The 20292-nt window shown below is 39.7% G+C and overlaps 1 protein-coding gene across 1 annotated transcript in view; it reads left to right on the top strand.

The window, feature by feature from the left end:
* The window catches only part of zdhhc5a (zinc finger DHHC-type palmitoyltransferase 5a), a 55896-nt gene extending 36228 nt beyond the window's left edge, over positions 1-19668 (top strand). The window contains exons 11-12 of the mRNA XM_059334415.1: positions 5044-6200; positions 12369-19668. Coding sequence (XP_059190398.1) covers positions 5044-6200; positions 12369-12600 — 1389 coding nt within the window. The 3' untranslated portion in view covers positions 12601-19668. The remainder of the gene's footprint in view (positions 1-5043; positions 6201-12368) is intronic.
* Positions 19669-20292: the final 624 nt, after the last annotated feature.

The following is a 20292-nucleotide window of genomic DNA, read 5'->3' on the forward strand; positions in this document are numbered from 1 at the left end:
TGGGTCAATTTTTGTAGCTCAAAATCACAATGAAAAATTAGCCTAAGAGGGCTTTATAATCTGTACAACATATGACAACGTCTGTCCTTTGACCCTCACTTAAGATAACTCCAGAACAAAACCTTTAAAAATGGAAAGAAAAAGAATAAAAACTCAGGACAAGCAACAGAGGAAGATTTTCAGAAGTGCAATAGATATTGGGCCTCATTCACCAATATCTTCTTAAGAATCTTCTCAGATTCTTTCTAAAGTCCTTCTTAAGAAGATTTTAAGATGACCCTACGTCAGATTCATCAACGTGTTCTTAAGCCGCTGAATTGTTCGCAGCCGTGTTCTTAAATTGATGAATGCCATCTCCTCGTAAATGTAGCGCACGTGCCAGGTGAGTCAAATTAACATAGGATTAGCATAGGTAACCGCCCATTAATGCCCATAAAAAGGACTGCAGGGCCGTGTGTAGACTCCACACAGAGGAAACAGCAACAGAATGCCTAAAGCAAAGCCTAAATCTGTTGGAGCACAGGTAAAAAGAAAAAAAAGCTTTAACAGTTCAGAACTAGAAGTTCTGCTGCAGGAGATCACTTGGAGGAAGAAAATTATATTTAGCAGCCTTAGTGCAGGTTGCAACAACACAAACAAAAAGGAGGCCTGGGAGGCAGTAACGCGTGCAGTGGAGGCATTAAAATGAACAAGAAATTGAAGAAACGATGTTCTAATAATTCTTTCCATGACTGTATATACACTGCTCAAAAAAATAAAGGGAACACTTAAACAACACAATGTACAGTAATTCCAAGTCAATCACATTTCTGTGAAATCAAACTGTATCACTAATGGACTGCATGATTTCCCATCTACGTGATTCATGTTAAAGCGTTGGCACATTTAATTTAATTAAAATGAAAAATGAAATGAATAAATAAATACATAAATATGAGGGAAATGTCACTGTAATGTATTTTAGTGAACTTAACAAAAGAAGACAACACAACCGTGCCAACATGTCAGCACTGAAATGTGCTTAAGAGTACTCCTGAGTGTTCCTAGGATTTGTTCTTACCTAAGAAAAATCCTGGATAGGAAAAAAATTCATGAATGCCACAATCTTCGTAAAATCTTCGTAAGTAGGACTTAAGAACAAATTTGTTCTTAAGAACGGTTCGTGAATGAGGCCCATTGTTTTTACAGAATAAGCAACAGAGTAAAATTACAATTTTGAAAATCCATGGATTTTTTTCAGGACACAAATTATACCAAGGATATTTATACTGGAGTTAGTGGGTTCCTGTACAAACCGAGTGAAACCAAAAGTATCAAGAAGGAGCGAAAATGCTATACATAGAAGTTTTATCAGCTGAATTCAGGGCAATATCGAAATGATAATTAAAATCACACCACAGTGAGTAACAGGGTCTGAGATGAATTCTCCAAATGGGGAATAAGGGCCAGGCAGCATGGAGCTTGTTGTCCTGGACAAGAAAACCTGATGAGTTATTAATTGAAACAGGATGCCTTATATTATATGATGGAAATATTAGTGTTCTGTGGACATGTTGGTGTGGGGATACAGTTATGATGCCCTTTCGTTTGGCAGTGGTAAAGATAATAATCCTATTTTTATGGTTTACATATTTGGTGAAAAATAATTAATGAGAAACACCATTGGCTTTAATCTGTTTTTACAGTAAAAAACCAGCAGCTGTGGTTGCCAGAACTTTACCGTAATAAATATGGTGCAACTTTTTCTAATATTACGGTAAAATGATATCAGCACTGTTGATTTCACGTTTAAGATTGCCATTTTATTCCATATTTTACCATAAAAAATAAAAAGTTTTTCCATCAAATGAAATGCTGTTCTGCCATATAATTGACAAGAAAATACTCTATAAGCTGATAAATTAAAGATTTTACCATTAAATATTACAGTATATTTTTGTTAGAGATATGGTGTTTAGTACATTTAACAGTGAGAAAAAGTATTTTTTACAAAAGATAAATGCAAAAATTACAGTGGTGGCTTGTATACATATATTACATTAAATAAATATTACAGTGTATTTAACAGTGGGGTAATGTATATATATTTTTTTTAATTAAAAAAATACTGTCTTGGCTGATTTATACATTTACGGTGTTTCGTTGTTACTGAAACTGAATTAACCCATTTATCATTTTACGGTCTTTTACTGTCATGGTTTAGCAGTTTTTCACCGTAAAATCTACAGACATTTTTTACACCACACTAACTATAAGCCTAGGAGTAATGATGGGGAGGGCACTCATATTTAAAATTGCCTGACTCTTATGTATGTGTTTCGGAGCATTTGTCCTTGTCTCTGCTTCTTTTGTCTCTTTGATTTCAGTCTAATGCATCTCCATTTTTGTTTGTTTTTCCTTTTTATTTCCTGTTGGTCGTCGGTTTGGTTTCTCAGTGGCTTTCTGTTGATCAGTATCAGTAAGTGATTGTTCTGAATGCATTATTTCCTTTCTTATCTTCACTTTGTTTCCTGCCCCTCTCTGTTTCCCCTTCTTTGGACATGGGTGGAGTACTGCTTAAATACATTTAAAGTGATTACAGACTAGTTTCATCTGTCTTGTCATTACAGCTTGGACAGAATGAAGATATCAGGCGTATAGAGAGAGTCGCTTTAAGTTCAAATCAAAGGATTGTTTGGGTGTACATTAGGGGTGTGCCATATCATATCGTTCACGATTATACCGGTATAATTTTTTTAGGGGTAAAAAAAAATGCATATGATATTGTCAACATTCATTCTTCTTGACGTAGTGGTATTAGGATTTTCCATTAATGACCTAGATTGTGGCGGCCCGCTATAGTCTGAGAGAGAGATGAGATTGATCACACTGTACTATAAAATGTACAAAATTTTCTCCTGGGGGGCCCCCGGACCCCCTAGATGGTTATTTTTATTATTTGCTAATGCTCAAGAGTCAACAGTAAAATTTTTGTGTTTGGCAACTGTTGAGATTTGCAATTTACACTACATTTAGATTTATGGTTGATTTTTATTTTGTTGGACAATTTTTGTTTATTTATATATTATTTTTTAATATCGTCAAGTATATCGTTGTCGCAAAAATACTCTGAAATATCGTGATAATCTTGTAGGGCCATATCGCCCACCCCTAGTGTACATCCGGACTGTTACAGATAAGTTCATTCTACTTAGTACTCTACCCATGTCTGTTCCATATCTTCCTTCCTGTCGACCCAGCACTCTGTAAAAGTATGGTTTTGATTCTTCTTCTTTTCCTTTTTCCTGTAGATTCTCAGCAGAGTTTGTAAAAAGAAGTTGTTCTCCTATAGCTCAGAAACGTTAAAAGCTCAAATTCACCTCAATCATCTGTTTCACTTCTGTCCTGCAAGTATCTTATTAAATCTAATTCTGAGGTTTCATGTTGCTGTCACCTGACTTGGTTTCTGTGGTTTGAGAAGACATTCCCTGATGACTCAGAAAGACAAAGATCAACGTCTCCTCTTCTCCTGTATTGTGGGCTTTTAGAGGTATTGGAGGAAGTGTATATACATTTGAAATTCAGTAACAAACATTAGCCCTTTTCATTCTGCATTCCTGCAAAAGTGCCAGCATTACCTTAGGATATTCATACTAATTACGTAACAGCATAATATTGACGTCCATTCACCTTGCCATGGAGCGTTGTGGAACAGAGTGGGAGGAGACGGTAGTGGCGTGTAATAGAGCAGCAGCAGTCATGTCAAATAAGCGACGGCAGCGACGAGTGCATTCAAAACAATGATGGCGGAATAACTGCATGTTGTGCTGTTTCTCGCTGTAGAGATTCTACAGACTCAAAGTTATTCTGCAATTCCCTTAACATGATTCGATTACTGTAGGACTCAAGTGAGAGACTCGTTGGTTGCACAAATAACGTATGTCACATATTTTCTATATTGCTGGCTCCACCGGTTCACATTGTTCCCACCTCGAAAAGTCTCGCCCCTGTAACGCCTCTGTTACTACTGCCAAAGGTGGTACAGAGCTGTGATCACGTTGTCCCACTGTTTGACATTCAGCTTCAAGAGGCGTAAACATTGTGGCTTGAAACGGCAGTCTGCTAGGGGCTATTAGCCCTGTTTCCACTAGGGGGGAAAATGGCCACCGGGAAAGTCTCAGGCCACACCCTCTCAAAAGTCCACTCACTCTGCGTGTCTCCATTACAAGTTAGCCTCCAGAGGGATTAAGAGACTCCAGAGGTGACGTTTGGTTTTTGATCGTTAGCAGCAGCACATACACACTGTACTGCTACAGAGCTAACTGTTAGCCTATTAGGAATTTGCAGACTGGACTGGAAGGGGTTAACATACCCTCCAGCTCTGCAGCTGGGAGAGACTGCTGCAGGAGGACTGTGCTGCTTCGACCGGCCCCGCAGCTCGTAAGAACGACTCTCCAATAACATCAGAAAAGTTGCTGGATTTGTCTCCAGTTGCTTTCCTGAAAAATAGTCGCTAAGGGGGTCTGAAAAGTCGCTAAATTTAGCAACAAAGTCACTAAGTTGGCAACACTGCTTCACCGGTTTTTACAAATGGTGTGTGTTGTTGTCGTGGAGAGTACTACGTCACATTCCGCTTAGCGATCTATCCAATCAGTAACCAGGCGGTTCTCAGGGGAGAAAAAAGTCCCGACTAAAGTCCACTCTGGACGACTCGTATTTAAATTAGGGTTGTTTCGGCGAGTGAGACCCGTCTCATTCAGGGTATTGGGCGGTAGTGGAAACAGCCCCATTGTCTATAAAAGTACCAACACAATGAACTCTGACATTTTTTCTGTTCCATTTAAGTTTGAACACTAGTTTTTTTTTTAACTCGAGGAATATTGTGTCTTAATTGTGATGGAAATATTAGCTAAAGCAACAGTTGAACTATTGTGTAAGGATATCAACAACAGATTGAGTTCTCACTCTAATTTGCTCAGCTTCTTGTTGTTTCTTTTCCCCTCTGTTGCCCCTTCTCTCCTCTACCTTCCTTCCTCTTTCTCTTCCTCCCCCTGCCTCCTCCAGTTGAGCCGAGGGGAGAGTGTTGGCAGTGCCAGGGACTCCTCTTCCTCCACCTCCTCCCTCCTTCAGGCCAGCCAGCAGCCAGGTTTCCGCTCCCAGCCCAGCTTGGACCGTAGGGACACTTCATCTGATCGAGTGGGTGAGGGAGGAGGTGGGGAGAGGAGGGAGGGGAGGAGAGAGGTGGGGGGAGGGGGAATCCCTGGCTATTCCCTTGGCGGACGCTCGTACCCCTCCTTCTCCGACCCTACGGTCCTGTCAGCAGTGACGTCGCGGTCTTCCAGCTCCACACACACCTCAGCAGGCGCCGTCCACGTCTCTGAGGCAACCACCAACTCAGCCAGCTTCAAGAGCTTAGCCAATCAGACACCCCCGCCTCACCACCCGTCCCGCAATGGTAGCCTGTCCTACGACAGCTTACTGGCAGGTGGGGAGGATTTCGACAAAGGGGTGGTTGTTGCTTCAGCAGCACCTGAAGTTTCCTCAGGGAGACCCTGCACACCAGCAGCAGGCGGCTACAGCTCCCCCTTCCAGTCGTCACAGCAGAGAGATGCTGAGATGCACTCCCAGTCCTCCAAGTCACCCCATCACTACCACCACTCCTCCCACCACCACCACCACCACTCCTACCTCCATCGCTCCTCCTCCTCCACGTCTTCCTCCCCACCGCCTCCTCCAGAGAGGGAGCGACTGTTGAGCGAGCTCCAATCTGGGGCTCACCCTCTACCTGGCAATCAGGCCTCGGCACCTCCATCATCCTCTGCGCCTCCTCCCCCACACCATCATCACCACCACCACCACCACCATCACCACCACCACGGCCATCACCACCACCACTCATCCTCCTCTTCCTCTACATCCCGCCCTCCTCGCTTTGCTGCTCCCCATGCACCACCCCACCACGCTTATCCCTACCGCACTCGATCCACTGACACCCCTCTGGGCTCCTCCTCCACCTCCACGACTCACCCTCCCCGCTCCCCGCACCCCCCGCCTCTGGGCAAATCGCTTTCTTACTCGAGCGCTGCCGCCGCTGAAATGCAGTACCGACTGGTCCGAAAGGCATCTGCGTCAGCTGGAGCGAATGCGGCGGGGGTAGGAGGAGGAAGTGGAGTGATAGGAGGAGGAGGAGGAGGAGGAGGAGGAGGAATACAAGCGCCAAAGTGAGTATGAATTGCGCCTTTTGTCAGGATGATTGGTTTGCTGTTAGCCCTGAAAAAACTCCTGCCCGCCTGAAAACCTGACTACTTGATTGACTGCTCCTCCTGCTCCTCCTCTTCCCTTCTCTCCTCCTCCTCCTACTGCCAGATTTCCTGTGAGTTCTTCCTTCTTTTCCCTTTGCATGTCTTTCATTAGTCTAAGGTTTCGTACTGTTAAATGCGTCATGCTTTTTGTTGTAGTCTTTGACATTATTATCCTAATTACTATAACCACTTCATTATTTAGTGCCTTTAGCAGACAAATCAGTCTCCATAACTACTGCATGAAGTGTCTGTCCATATGAAAGTTGTTTAATGTTGCAGCAGTGAATAGAGAAAGGGATGAGTTTATCACATTCGTCAGGCAATTCATCATGGCAATACATGTAACATGAATTAAGATGTAGAAAAACATAAAATGACAGCAACAGCACTGGAACAGAATGTAAAACTGTAGACTGAAAACATGTGAATTGACAATTTCAGGAATAACATTTCTACCATGTTATCAAAGATCTGTAACACATTGGGGTGTGACGAGATCTCGTGCCACGAGATTTGTGAGCTATCCAAACTTCTAATTGTGACCTATGGGGGCAGTGTTAGAGAAATGCATTGACGAAACCTTTAAAGTTAAATTATCTGACTCCAAAAGTAAATCCTCTTACCAATTCTCTGCGCAGATCGTTTGATGGGGAATGATGAGCAGGACACATCCAAGTTCTTAGTTTTTACATTTTATTACAATATGTCAAGAAATGTGCAGTTACAGAGTCACTGGGTTCAATCTACACGTCCCTGAGCGGAGAGAGAGGGCACACACACAGTGAATTACGCATGCAGATAGTCACCTTCGTCAAACAGATAGTGACACATGCACAGAGACAGAAAACAGAGACAGAATAACAGAGACAGAAAACAGAGACAGAATAACAGATTATCTCTAACAGCAGTAAAAGGAAAAGAAGAAGAGGAGGGGAAGCAGCAAGCAGCCAGAATGAAGTCGCAGGGGCGGCAGCTCCTTAAGAAGCGCTAGCCTATTAGCAGGACTGTGCCGCTTCAATTTGTTCTAACAGTTTTATTTAATTTTTTTATTTAACCTTTATTTAACCAGGTCGGTTCCACTGAGACACAAAGACCTCTTTTTCAGGGGAAGCCTGGCCAAGACAGCAGCAGGGTTAAACGTTACAACAATAAGACAGACAGTGCATCATGACAAGAACAGACAATAAAACATGGACGTACAATAAAATACAAGCAAGCCAGACAACACAGTAAGATAGGCATGGACAGTACAAGATCATGACATCATAAAAAACAAGTGCAAAGGCGACACGAGTCTGCTTCCAGATCTCTCAAGAGTTTTTTAAAGGATGTGACCGTATTAAGGTCCTGAAGATTGAGACTGCTCTGGAGCAGATTCCAGGATGAGGGAGCCCGATACATAAAAGCCTGTTTACCGAGTACAGTGCGGACTTTGGGAACAGTCAACCGGTATGTATCGTTGGAACGAAGACTGTATGTGCTATGGGTCCTGTTAATGTAGTCACGCAGGTATGTGGGGAGTAAACCTAGAATGGCCTTATAAATGAAACAATGCCAGTGAGTTAACCTGCGAGCGGCTAAGGACGGACACTCAACCCGGGCATATAAGGAGCAGTGATGTGTGAGAGCTTTGAAGCCTGTAACAAACCTAAAGGCACCATGGTACACAGTATCAAGGGATTGAAGACAATGTACAGGGGCATGCATATACAACAGATCACCATAGTCAAGCACAGGGAGAAAGGTAGCAGAAACTATTTTTTTCCTTGCAGCAAAGGAGAAACATGACTTGTTCCTGAAGAAAAAGCCCAGCTTAATTTTCAGCTTTATGATGAGGCTCTCAATGTGGGTTTTAAAAGTTAGGCGGTCATCAATTAAAATTCCCAAGTACTTGTAATGTGTAACCAACTCCATCTGGTTTCCCTGCAAGGAAAATATGCTGGGTGGAGGATCACTGACCTTTCTGCAGTTAGCTCTGTAGCAGTACAGTGTGTATGTTCTGCTGCTGCAGGAGGTGTTCACTTAGTGATCTCTGTTTGTTTACAACAAGCAGCGGACACTCTGTGCACAGTTAGTGATGGCGGTTAATTCAAGATCGCTATGTTTATTATAATTGGCCATGCTGCTATGATTTGATCAGCTGCTGATGTGCACAGTTAGCGATGGTGGCCACAGTTGAGTCCCCGTGTTTAATCCGTCGCTTATGTGATCACGGTCAAAACTGTCGCTAAGTGATTACGCCACGATGGAAAACCATAGTCATATATTGTGTCGTAGTTTTCTTAAAATCTCGTCTCGTCTCGTTCTTGTGAACCCAGTTTCGTGTCTCGTCTCGTGAGCTGAGAGTATCGTCACACCCCTAGTAACACATAAAAAGAGATTTTATCTGACAATGATGATTGTTTAGAATGGGTATTAGGTTAATTCTTGTTGGCACATCAAACTTTTGCATGACAACAGTTACCATGTGTGGTCTGTTCTTCTTCTGTCCTGCTCACTGTACTCCACAGCTGCATGGCTTTAGTTGCTCTGCTGTAGTTCTTTGACTGCATGAATGTCTCGTTGTCTGTCTGTGACCTCAATGGCTAAATGAACTGGACTGTGTAGAGTTTGCATTCGGCATATATTCTAGTTCACAGATCTGAAACTATTACAGGAAATGCTGTTCTTGATCATTTCTCCAGCAGAGCTAAAATTTCTTATCAACTATTAGGTGGGTGTGCTAGTGTAAAAGCTTACAGTGGAATTTAAATAAGACCAGGATAATTTTAGCATGCTTTAAAAGGTCAAACTAATAAATCCATCCGTCAATACCCTGTTCAATCAATCAATCAGCCAGAAGCACCTCATTAAGTCCATCAACCCCTTAGACGGGTCATCAAAACTCTTTGCCACTTTTCTTTTTCAAACTGTAGTGGGCTCAGTTTAAATGCTACAATGTTAACTGCTAAAGATACTGGTATCATATGAAACTAGAAAACCTAAAGAACCCATCTGTAACCATGTCAAGTTATTTTGTCAGGAAGGTGGTAAAAAAAAAACACTGACATTTTCAAATGGGTCCCTTGTCGTCCAATCTCCAGATTGAAAATTAGTTCTATGGGTACCTATGAATCTTCTCTTTACAAACACACCCACGAATGCTAATCCCATGCAGTAATGGACATGATCCAGAGCCATATATTTTTTTTCTCATGCAGTAAAATGTGTCATTTTGGCCTATTGTGTTTGAATATTTCTGCATTCTGGGGTCCCCAAACTGTGAATCTGTGAATTGCATATATTGGATATGACTGGAAAGCGGAGACTCTCGTGGATTCAACGGGGTTAATTTTATTTATGTGTGATGATGTTAGTCCCTGTAGTAGCCAGCTCATTGCGTTTTTTGAAACTTGACATCATTGTATAAAATAAGCTGCTGTTACCTCTAGGATAATCACAGCCGCAACAAACTAATTATAACTATAATCGTAATTGAATCGACACCTTCAACAAGGCCATGACCTACCTCTAAATGTTAGCAAAAGTGAAAAATAAATGGTGTATCTGCCCAATGCAGATTTCATGCAAGTATCTGCTATTCCTCAATCACATAGCACCATAGACTGTATATAAATAATAGATGTAGTCACCGTGACGTCCCCCATTGGTTTGTGGCCTGTTGGAAGCCTCGAGTTCAGCGTTATACTCGTCGCCATCTTGTTTCCGATATGCGGAGCAGACCATAATTGGACTGTGGCGGAGCGCGAGGGATCTGACGACACTGACTACAGCCTCTCTACACTGGCAACCCGACTGAGAGAAGCTGCTGCTAATTCATGTTAGCATTAATTGGAGCATTAACTGGGATGTTAGTTTTGGCTAGCAAAAAAACAAAAACAAAAAGTAGCTTTCTTACCTCAGAAAACTGAGCAGCGACTCCTTGGAGTGTCTGTTAGTCCAGCCAAACACTGAACAAGACATTTTTGCTGAACAAAACGTTCAAATAATAAAAAATAAACTTAAGTGTCATTAAGTGTAATAAGTCATTAAGTGAAAATACAGTATGAAAGGGTCAAAGTTATGAGACTAAATCGGTAAACGTCCTCTTTTCTATCTATATAACGTTATAGATAACTTTATTGACACGTTGCCGTGGATACGCATTGCTCTGCTTCTCTCCTGGTGACGGCTCGCCTTGTTTAGTGTCCTGTAGCCACGCCCCAAATCATACGATTCTTTATCTTCTATTATCTTCTAAATGGGGCCATTATTAGAACTATTGACATCCAATTGTCTTGAAGATGATTTTTTACTAGCGATTGAGACCATAATGTTGTCCTGAAATTTTTTTCTGAGGTAATAAATCAAGTCAGAAGTTTTCAAATTTTGCACTGAAATGAATGTGCAGATTTTTTTGCAGCCAAACTTAGCACCCCCTGCTGGAATTCTCCATGCTCAGACACGGAGATTGCTGCCTGCATAGCTCACTGCTTACTGCAGGGCTACTGAGGCCACGCCCCCTACATGCACTGTGCCTTCCTCCATCACATGCACACATGATTTCTAGAACCCTGGACCACACCTTTGAGCCCAGAGCACACCTATAGAGAGCAAACGAAACAACGTATTTTTGTAGGCCAACCCAGACAAAGCATCTCCATAAGGTCTATTGAGAATTCGCCTTAGGGATATTTGCAATGGATTTTTGATCATGGCAGAAAATAAACTCTGTGGCAAACAGACGTTTGGTTGCGTACGTCTTTATTCAGCAGGATAATCATCATAAATGAACGCTACTTTAATGATGTTTGAAGCGTTAATGCAGCCAACAGAAGTCAAATGCTAACATTATCCTTTAGTGAACTACACCAAGTTCACATGACTTCAGCGTCACTACTGTTGTGGTTCAGATGGTCTTTGACAAGATAACCAGCGGTTTTGACAAGCTAGCAAATCTGTAGCATAATGTATTGTTTGTTAACATAAATTACAGTCTGCAAGAGCACTGAGAAACATGACTAGAGACTCTAGTTGACTAGTGAGAGGGTTGTCCTCGCTGGTGTGATGACATTTAATGTCCCCCTTCAACCACTCTAGTCTCATTTATACGGTGGCCCTGAAGTGCAAAACACAACGGCAGTTGTTTTCTGTTTTGTGTTGTTGTTGTGTTTTCTGATTTGCAGTTGTGTTTTGCATTTCAGGGCCACCGTACATTTAGCCACTTGTTAGCAACCGCATTTTTAAGGACACATTAAAACAGGTCATTTTACTTCATCTTTGAGTGGGTGGGGTTGTTGTTCAATGAAAACAAATATTTCTGAAATTCCCAAGCTTAACTTTCCATGGGAAGTTTATGGACATTTTCCATCCCTTTGCAACCCTATTAATAACATGAAATCAATCAATAGTAATAAAGCTCATAATCAGCTTTTTTTGTGTAGAACATTATCATACACAGATGCCTTTTGGTCAGGGGTCTCAAATTCAAATTTCCTCGGGGCCGCTGGAGGCTGGACACAAAATTACTAAAAAAAAGACACAAAATTACTTAAAAAAAAGACAAAATTATTTTAAAAAGACAGAATTACCAAAAAAGATACAAAATTATTAAAAAAGACACAAAATTAATAAAAAGACACAAAATTATTAAATAGACACAAAATTATTAAAAAAGACACAAAATTAATAAAAAGACACAAAATTATTAAAAAAAAGACACCAAATTACCAAAAAAAAGTAATTAAAGGGACCTTCCACACACAACACGGTAAAGTGACATTCATATATAACTCACATTAAACTTTTATATCAAGGTGGGGGCCACAAAATATCATCACGAGGGCCGCAATTGATCCGCGGGCCGCAAGTTTGAGACCCATGCTCTAGGTGCTCTGCTGTCAATCACTCTGTGGCTGCTGCTGATGAATTGTCCAATCAACCATTTAGCTGTCAGTCTCTTGGTTTGTTAGCGAGAACACAAACCTTTGTTCCAGACTAAGTGAACTGAGACTGTACTAGTGACTTATGTGTTGTGGGAGTGACACAGCTGAAATGAACTTCCTCTCCTCAACTGTCACACTGATCTTTGTGTGTTTCTATAATCAGGGATGAGCTGATCCAGATGAAACCCCTGAGTCGGACCAATGGCGGCCAGCCCTTCTCCACCTCGTCTTGCTCCGCCCCTTCCTCTCCCGCTCACCCAGTCAGCGTGTCCCCCCGCCACAGAGTGGCCTATCCCAGTTCGGCATTGATGCAGAGTCCCACCCACAAGTCACAGGGTGGCGGCGTGAAGAAGGTGACAGGTGTCGGGGGCACTACCTACGAGATTTCTGTCTGAGTGACAAGCAGCCTTCTCTTAAGGACCAATGAGACAAAGTGGAGATTATGCTGTCTCCTGGGGTTTTACAATCCAACAAAGCACTGAGCGACTGTAGACCTGGACCTCTGAGGACCTCTGCAACTTTTTGTCCAGATCTCATTCCTCATGGCTGACTGTCCTGCCACATAGACCTCCACCTCAATAACTCTGCTGCTAAAATAAGAGGAAGACCAAGGTAGCCAGGATCTGCTGCCACTGGGCTATTTAAGACTACTGGACAAAAAAGGAAATGGATTTTCTCCTCACTGCAGCATAGTAGCGTGGTCATTGTGTGGGTATAGCAGCGCAAGGCATTAGCACTGCCGTCGCGGTGACTTTGATCCACCAATGAGCTCTGACTGGAGTTTAACTTAAAGTCATCAAAGGTTTTAATCAGCAATTTTGGACTCTGCATTAACCCATAAGAGCCCAGACCAGTTATCCTGAAAGGAAAATGATGGGGGATATACCACAGAACAAGTGGACCACACAGAACACAATTATGATGTTTTTAAAGAAAAATACTACCCCTAAATCAAGATCAAAGATCTGAGATGTGACATATACATTACAATTGGCGTTTATGGTATTTATGTTTATATTTCTTATTTAAAAAAACAAAAAAACTACAGAAACACAAAGCATTTTTTTCTGCTTACAGAAACAAATTTTTCTTTGCATCTCCAAAACATTAATCAACATTTTTTTTCAGATTTGTAACAAAATAATAATAAAAAATCAATAATAAATAAAAACAAGTAACCATTTGCCTTTTTGTCTGCATCTCCACAACATTTATCAAAATTGCGACACTAATAGGGCTGTTTAACGACAAATTATTTTTTGTTTTTAAGCAACAAAATAATAATAAATCAATAAATAAAAACAAATAACCATTTGCCTTTTTGTTTGCATCTCCATAACATATATGAAAATTGTGACTTTAATTTGTTCAGGAAATATAGTCAGAACAAGTTAATGCAATACAGGACACCCTATTAATGGATTAGAGTTGTTAAATGGGTTTAAATTTAGCCTCGTAAACAAAAAATACGCTTTTTAAAATTAGCTACATTTTCACATTTCTGTTTCCAGTCACAGCCACATTTTGGAGAAGTCACTTCTTGTCACAGTCACATGACCACCACACCAGGGTGTTGAGTATGTGTCGCTTAGGGATTTAATGAGTTAAGATGAAGCATAAAGCTGAATATGGGAGATTTTAGAAGATTTAAAGTGTTACACAGTCTCACCATGGGTTCTTATGGGTTAATATAAAAATTGGTGCAGATGTTTAATATTTCAACATTTTTCCACCATCACACTCACATTTCGAACATCATTGAACACATAAGGATAATGATAATGATTATGATGATGATAGTAATCACATGCATTAAAAGAGATCCAAATCAGAGTAGAATCCATTCAAAGTGAAGGGCTTCTCATAGACAACCAGTCTAGTATAAACTAAACGTGTCATCAGTCATATCAGATGGAGTCTGAGATAGTTCCTACAACAAGTTCTGGCAACATTTGTCTTCATCCACCAACTGCAGTGATTTCATTGGACCATGAACACAGATGGTGTGTGTGTGTGATGCAGAATCAGTGACTGCTGCCACTCGGCTCCAGGCCCCCATCTCCTTCACAGAAATGCACAACAGGAGCTCAGTAATCCAGCAACTAGTAGGATTTATTGTGAATGAGCTGGAAGGAGTCACACAGGAACTTTTCCATTGATGTTGCTGCGGGTATTGACTTGCCTTTCAATGGAGGGATGGAAAAGAACTAAACGCTGATTCCCTGTTTGAGTCATTTGTTGATTTATTCTTAGATGTGAATATGATTCCATGTTTGTACAGAGTGATGTGATTTTAAATGTGGATTTCTTTTTTCATACCAGACTGCAGCATGCACTACTATTACTACTAGCCAGTATAGGCCACTGTGGTCTGTTGGAACAAACAGGAAGTGAGGAAACTAAAGTGAACAAGAAAATCACGTGCAGACCTTTTGTTGTTAATAAGCTCCTAAAGAAAAGGCCGGTCTTTCTACAAAATTCATTCCTCGAGCAATTGCCTTGAAAATTAAAGTGTTTTTTATGTCACCTAATTCATTTGAAATTCTTTCATGGGAATTTCTATGGTGTTCTAGCTGTTGATAAATGAGTTTTTAATGATTACTTTTAAAATGGTGGTAAACAGAAGAAAGCAGCCTGTCTGATTGGTTCAGGTTGAATGCCTTATTTCTCACATCGTCACAAAAAAAAGGCTCTTAATCTTTGTAGCCGTCTATAAAATCGCCACCTGCATATGATCTTTATTCTATGACAGAGTACCATGGCTTCTGTTTTAAAACTTGATTTCAAGTATTAAGCCAGTGGCTCCATTTCTCTGTCTTACTATTTAGACTGGGGACTACATAAGCTTTAACCCTTTGATGCACAACATATTGACACCCTCTAATGCACAACATGGGTCAAAAATGACCTGCATTCCTTTCCCATGTTATGTAATGCTTGCTGTGTGTTTCTGTGCTCTCTTTTCTTTAAATATCTTGTTTTTGATAACAATAGATCATTATTTCCATTTTGCCTCTCATACTTTATGAAGAAAAAAAGTTTTTGTATTATTACATAGCTAACTATTTGGCTAAGTAGTGTGCTAAGCTAACTACGTAGCCAAGAAGTTAGCTAAGTAGTTAGCTTAGCAAGCTACTTAGCTAACTACTTAGCCAAGCTACTTAGCCAAGTAGTTAGCTTAGCAAGTTACTTAGCTAAATACTTATCCAAGAAGTTAGCTAGGTAGTTAGGATAGCAAGCTACTTAGCTAAAGCATTAGAAGAGTTGTGACACAAAATGGGATTTTATCAAAAAATGAATCACGAAAAAACATAAAATTAGGATGTATGATGATCAAAAATGGGGAAAACCTGGAATACTGAATGATATAAATAATTTCTTGCAAAGATATAGAACATACAAACTCATATATATCGGGTTACTTTAGACCCATGTTGTGCATCAAATAGTTAACTAAGCATAGCTTTAACTTAATGTTGGACTCATTTTACATGCTTAACCCTCTTGGTCCACTGTGGACATTTCCAGCCATATGTCATTTTCTACTTTTGTTTTGGCAATAATTTTGGCTGCGATACTGCAAATGACATGATTTTTGGAAGAAGGATTTCTTTCTTGATATATTTTGAAATTACATTTTTTCTAATGGGTCAATAATACACTGTGTACAAATTTACTACCCTGTCAGACCCTTCGGGCTGAAAATGTCCTCCTCCAAAAAATTTGCTATAAATATTTTTTTCTACTTTTTTTCTGCATAAACCTCTTAAACAACTTCTGCCCTGCTCAAAACTACCAAAGATTCAAAGATTTTGAGGATTTTAACCCTTAAAATGCCAGTTTGATTGCACAATGTCACTGTTTTTCCAAGAAAAAAAAAAAAAAAATTAGTTTGTTGAGTTAACTAAAAATGCATCAAAATCAATTTTGTTCTTATTTTTTGACATATCCAAGGCTGTGATAAAAACCAATGCCCCAGCCAAAAATTATTTATTATATGGAAAATAACTACATTTTTGTTTTGTTTTTCATAAAAAACATTGGTGACATTGTGCAATCAAATTGGCATTTAAAGGGTTAAAATGCCCAAAATGTTTAAACATTTGGTAGTTTTGAGCAGGGCTGAAGTTGTTCAAGAGGTTTATACAGAAAAAAGTGGAAAAAAATATTAATCTGTAAAGTTTTTATGGCATTTTTTTTGGAAGTGGACATTTTCAGGCCGAAGGGTCTGAAAGGGTCGTAAGTTTTAAATCTGACACTACACAAAAACTAAAAATGCATTCAAATAAATTTTGTCGCTTATCTTTGACATATCCAAGGCTGTGATAAAAACCAATGCCCCAGCCAAGAACTATTTATTATATGGAAAATAACTACAATTTTGTGTTTTTTTTCATAAAATACTTCAGTGACATTGTACAATCAAACTGGCATTTAAAGGGTTAAAATCCTTTGAATGTTTGGTAGTTTTGATTGGGGTAGAAGTTGTTTAGGAGGTTTATGCAGAATAAAGTAGAAAGGTAAAACATAGAAGAGGCTCCTGGTCGACTAAATCCAGTAGTGACGAGCTCACAGACATCTCTCCTTGTTGAACCATTGTTTGCAAAAGATTTCACATCCAAATTTGAGCATCAGATGGGATATATGGGATCAAGTCAAAGAACTGTGTTGCCCCAATTAAACTTGGAATCAGCTGTACAGTAAAAATAAAACTCTTTATGTGAGCGTTGTATTTTAGACTGACTTGAAATCTGAACAAATCCGTTTAACTTCATCGTAAATCTTTAAAAGTCAAATTGAGAGATTTCTGTCTCCTCTGCCTGTGAGTGAATGACACCACTTGTCTTAACTGCACATCAAAACACCTCACAGTATCATGTGGGTGTAAATATAAAAAATATTAGTATTACATCTGGATAAATAAACTATAATGGTATTGACAGAGAGCAGCAGCAGCAGCTGGACGACTGGACACTAGTAGTAACATTGCATGAGGAAACCTTGAAAATTGAATAATCTGACACCAACAGAAACTCCTCAGCATTTCTCTCTGCACAGATTGCTGATGGGGAATGATGAGCAGGAGACGTCCAAGTTCTCAGTTTAACAAAAGTTTATTACAATACGTCAAAAAATGTGCAGTTACAGAGCTCTGGGTTCAAATCTACATGTCCCTGAAACACAGATGGGTTCAGTTCGTGAAGTCTGAGCCACGTCTAATTTCCCTGAACCCATTAAATCCTCACAATTGTTTACAAAACATGCTGGTCGAATTCTTCCAGGAAGTTCCGCCTTCATCCGCTGATTCGCCAGTTTTAATCAATACAAAGGCACGTCATGCCACCTGGTTGCTTGCTGCCCGGAACAAGGCCGTGACATCAAGTCCTGACCTGCTGACAAACTTGTTAGGACAAACATTCTGCCTTGTTATGTCTTACAGAGATCCCTCACACAGGATTTTCATTCCGCTTTCCGCTTTCCGTGGTCTCACCGCTCTCTCCACACACACACACACACACATACACACACTCACAAATGCACACACGCACAGCAAAAACTGCATCAATATATCTGGATGTCATTGTTTGCAACATAATGAGAAGGCCAAAGGATTTTCACTGTCTTACATGGATTCTAAAGTCTAAAAAATATGAAACAGACAATAATATTCTTTGTGATCATAGAATCTTAATCAGTTTAAGCAAATTAAATATATGTAATCAAAGTAAATAAACTCAAACTCAAACCTCTCCAAGGTTTAGTGAATTATGCATACATAGTGACCTTTGATAGTGACCTGCGTTGCGCACAGAGACAGACAACAGAGACAGACAAAATAGACAGAATAATAAAATTATTTTAACAATTCCCTCTTTTGACCTCACATTCAAGAGGTCAGCTCAAACAAAATTATGAACAGTAGCAATATCAGTGAGCAGCAAAGCATGCATTTCAGAGTGGATTAATGTAATTTGATATGGGGAAGGGGATTTACCTTCGATGACCCTGGAGATGAGGCAGACACAGACACAGATAGAGAAATACACACAACACCACTATGCTTGTGTCGTCAATCTGTCAATTCCTATATATAATATAGTAATAATATAATAATACTAGAAAAATTCCTCTGGGGAAATTCTGAAAGGGCCACGGGGGCTACTGCCGGTGTGTGTACACTATGATGAGATTCTTCAGAGATTTATAACTATGCCCTTTAACCTCAAAATGTGTGTGCGCGCGCGCGCGCGCAGCGAAAATCGCATAAAGTTACCTGTGTGTGTAATTAAAATCACATAAAGTTACCTGTGTGTGTAATTAAAATCACACAAAGTTACCTGTGTGTGTGTTTGAAGCATATGTATGCATGTGTGAGGAGTGTGCGCGCTTACGCGCATGTGTGTGTGTGTGTGTGTGTGTGTCTGTAACTGTAATCACATCAAAGATCAAAGGCAATCAGATCAAAGCAATCAACAGAATTAACTGACACCTATTCCGGCAGAGTGCCAGCAGAGGTTGACAGACTAGAATTTCTGGCCTTGAACAGAAAGCATTTTTGGCAAAACCATAATACCTATCATTGATCCGACTTCACTTTGAGCCTCCTAAATTCTTCCTGAACGTCTACATATGTTTTTTTTTAAGAAAAATTTAAAAATAGCTTTGTTAGAGCGATCTAAAAAAACTGTTACATCTTCCTTCTTTAGAAATCTTCCTGCGTTTTTAATATGGGAGCCAATGAGGCTGTTGGTGTGTGTTGGTGGCACATCTGTGCGTCCTACGCCCAAACTGTAATTCTGACAGCTTTACCAGAGGATTGTGAGTGAGAAGACAAAATTTCCTACGTTTCTATGTATAAATTATTTCTGTAGAGTGGAATTTGCGGCCTGGAGCGCAGTTTTCAAATTTATTTTTTGACAATTTTTTCTCTCCCTACACTCTGGCGATGATGTCACACACTGTGACACGAACATTCCGTGCAATACACACCCATTATAATCTCAGAATTTCTCCAAAAATGATCATGGTCATTGAACAGGGATTGATAAAAAACTATATGACCTATCGGAATGTGGATTAATACACTGATACACAAGACTTGTGTCTACTGTTTAAAGTTTAAATGGAGTCTCTAGGTGAAATTATGCCGGAGAAGTAGACGTTTAAAAATCTCCAATTATTGTTCTTTTTCGCTCATTTTATTTCAGCCGTCCCATTCATTTCAATGCAAAATTTTGGGCAGTTTTTCGCGACTTACGTTGCGACTTACGTTGCGACTTACGTTACGACTTACGTTGCGAAAAATTCATATTCTGTAGAGAAAAGTAATAGCACACCGATCCCAATCAAACCGCACGTTTTGATATATAATTTGTCCTTCGCCCTTATAACCACTTTTATATATAGCGTGTTGTGCGTTCAGAGCTGGTCTTCTGCTGTTTTGTCCAACCGTGTCCGGTTGGTTCGCGACGAACTGTTTGTCATTCTGGAATCTGACGTCCAACAGGATCTTAGCCCTGTTGGTCATGTTCAGTGGTATGCCCCATCAGAATTCTTATCACACTGCAAAAACTGAAATCTGAGTAAAAATATCTTGAATCAAGGGGATATAGCTTATTTTTTGTCTGATAAGATAGTTCTTCTTAGTCAGCATCTCTTATGTTCGACTGTTTCACTTGTTTTAAGTGTTTTGGTCCTTAATTATCTAAATAAGATATTACAGCTTGTTACTGAGATTTTATGACCTATACTGAGTAAATACATGCTTGAAACTAGAATATCAAAAGTTACAAAGCTGTTTCATCAACACTTACAAGTATAAAACTGCTATTTCAAAGTAATAGTTTGTTATTTCAAGCATAACTAAGAAATCATAACTTTGACATAATTTTACCTCTTCACATACTTAAAACAAGCAGCCAGATGGAATCAATTGTTTTATTATCAATGAAACAATAAAAGTGTGTATTGTTGTGTAGTGTGTATGTTATTAACTAGCACATAGCTGTAAATTGACACTTGATATTTCAATATTTAACAAAAAAAAATTTTAAAATCACTTTTTATTAGTTAGAATAAACTAATTC

Source organism: Centropristis striata, chromosome 1, assembly GCF_030273125.1.
Source record: "Centropristis striata isolate RG_2023a ecotype Rhode Island chromosome 1, C.striata_1.0, whole genome shotgun sequence".
Taxonomy (NCBI): domain Eukaryota; kingdom Metazoa; phylum Chordata; class Actinopteri; order Perciformes; family Serranidae; genus Centropristis; species Centropristis striata.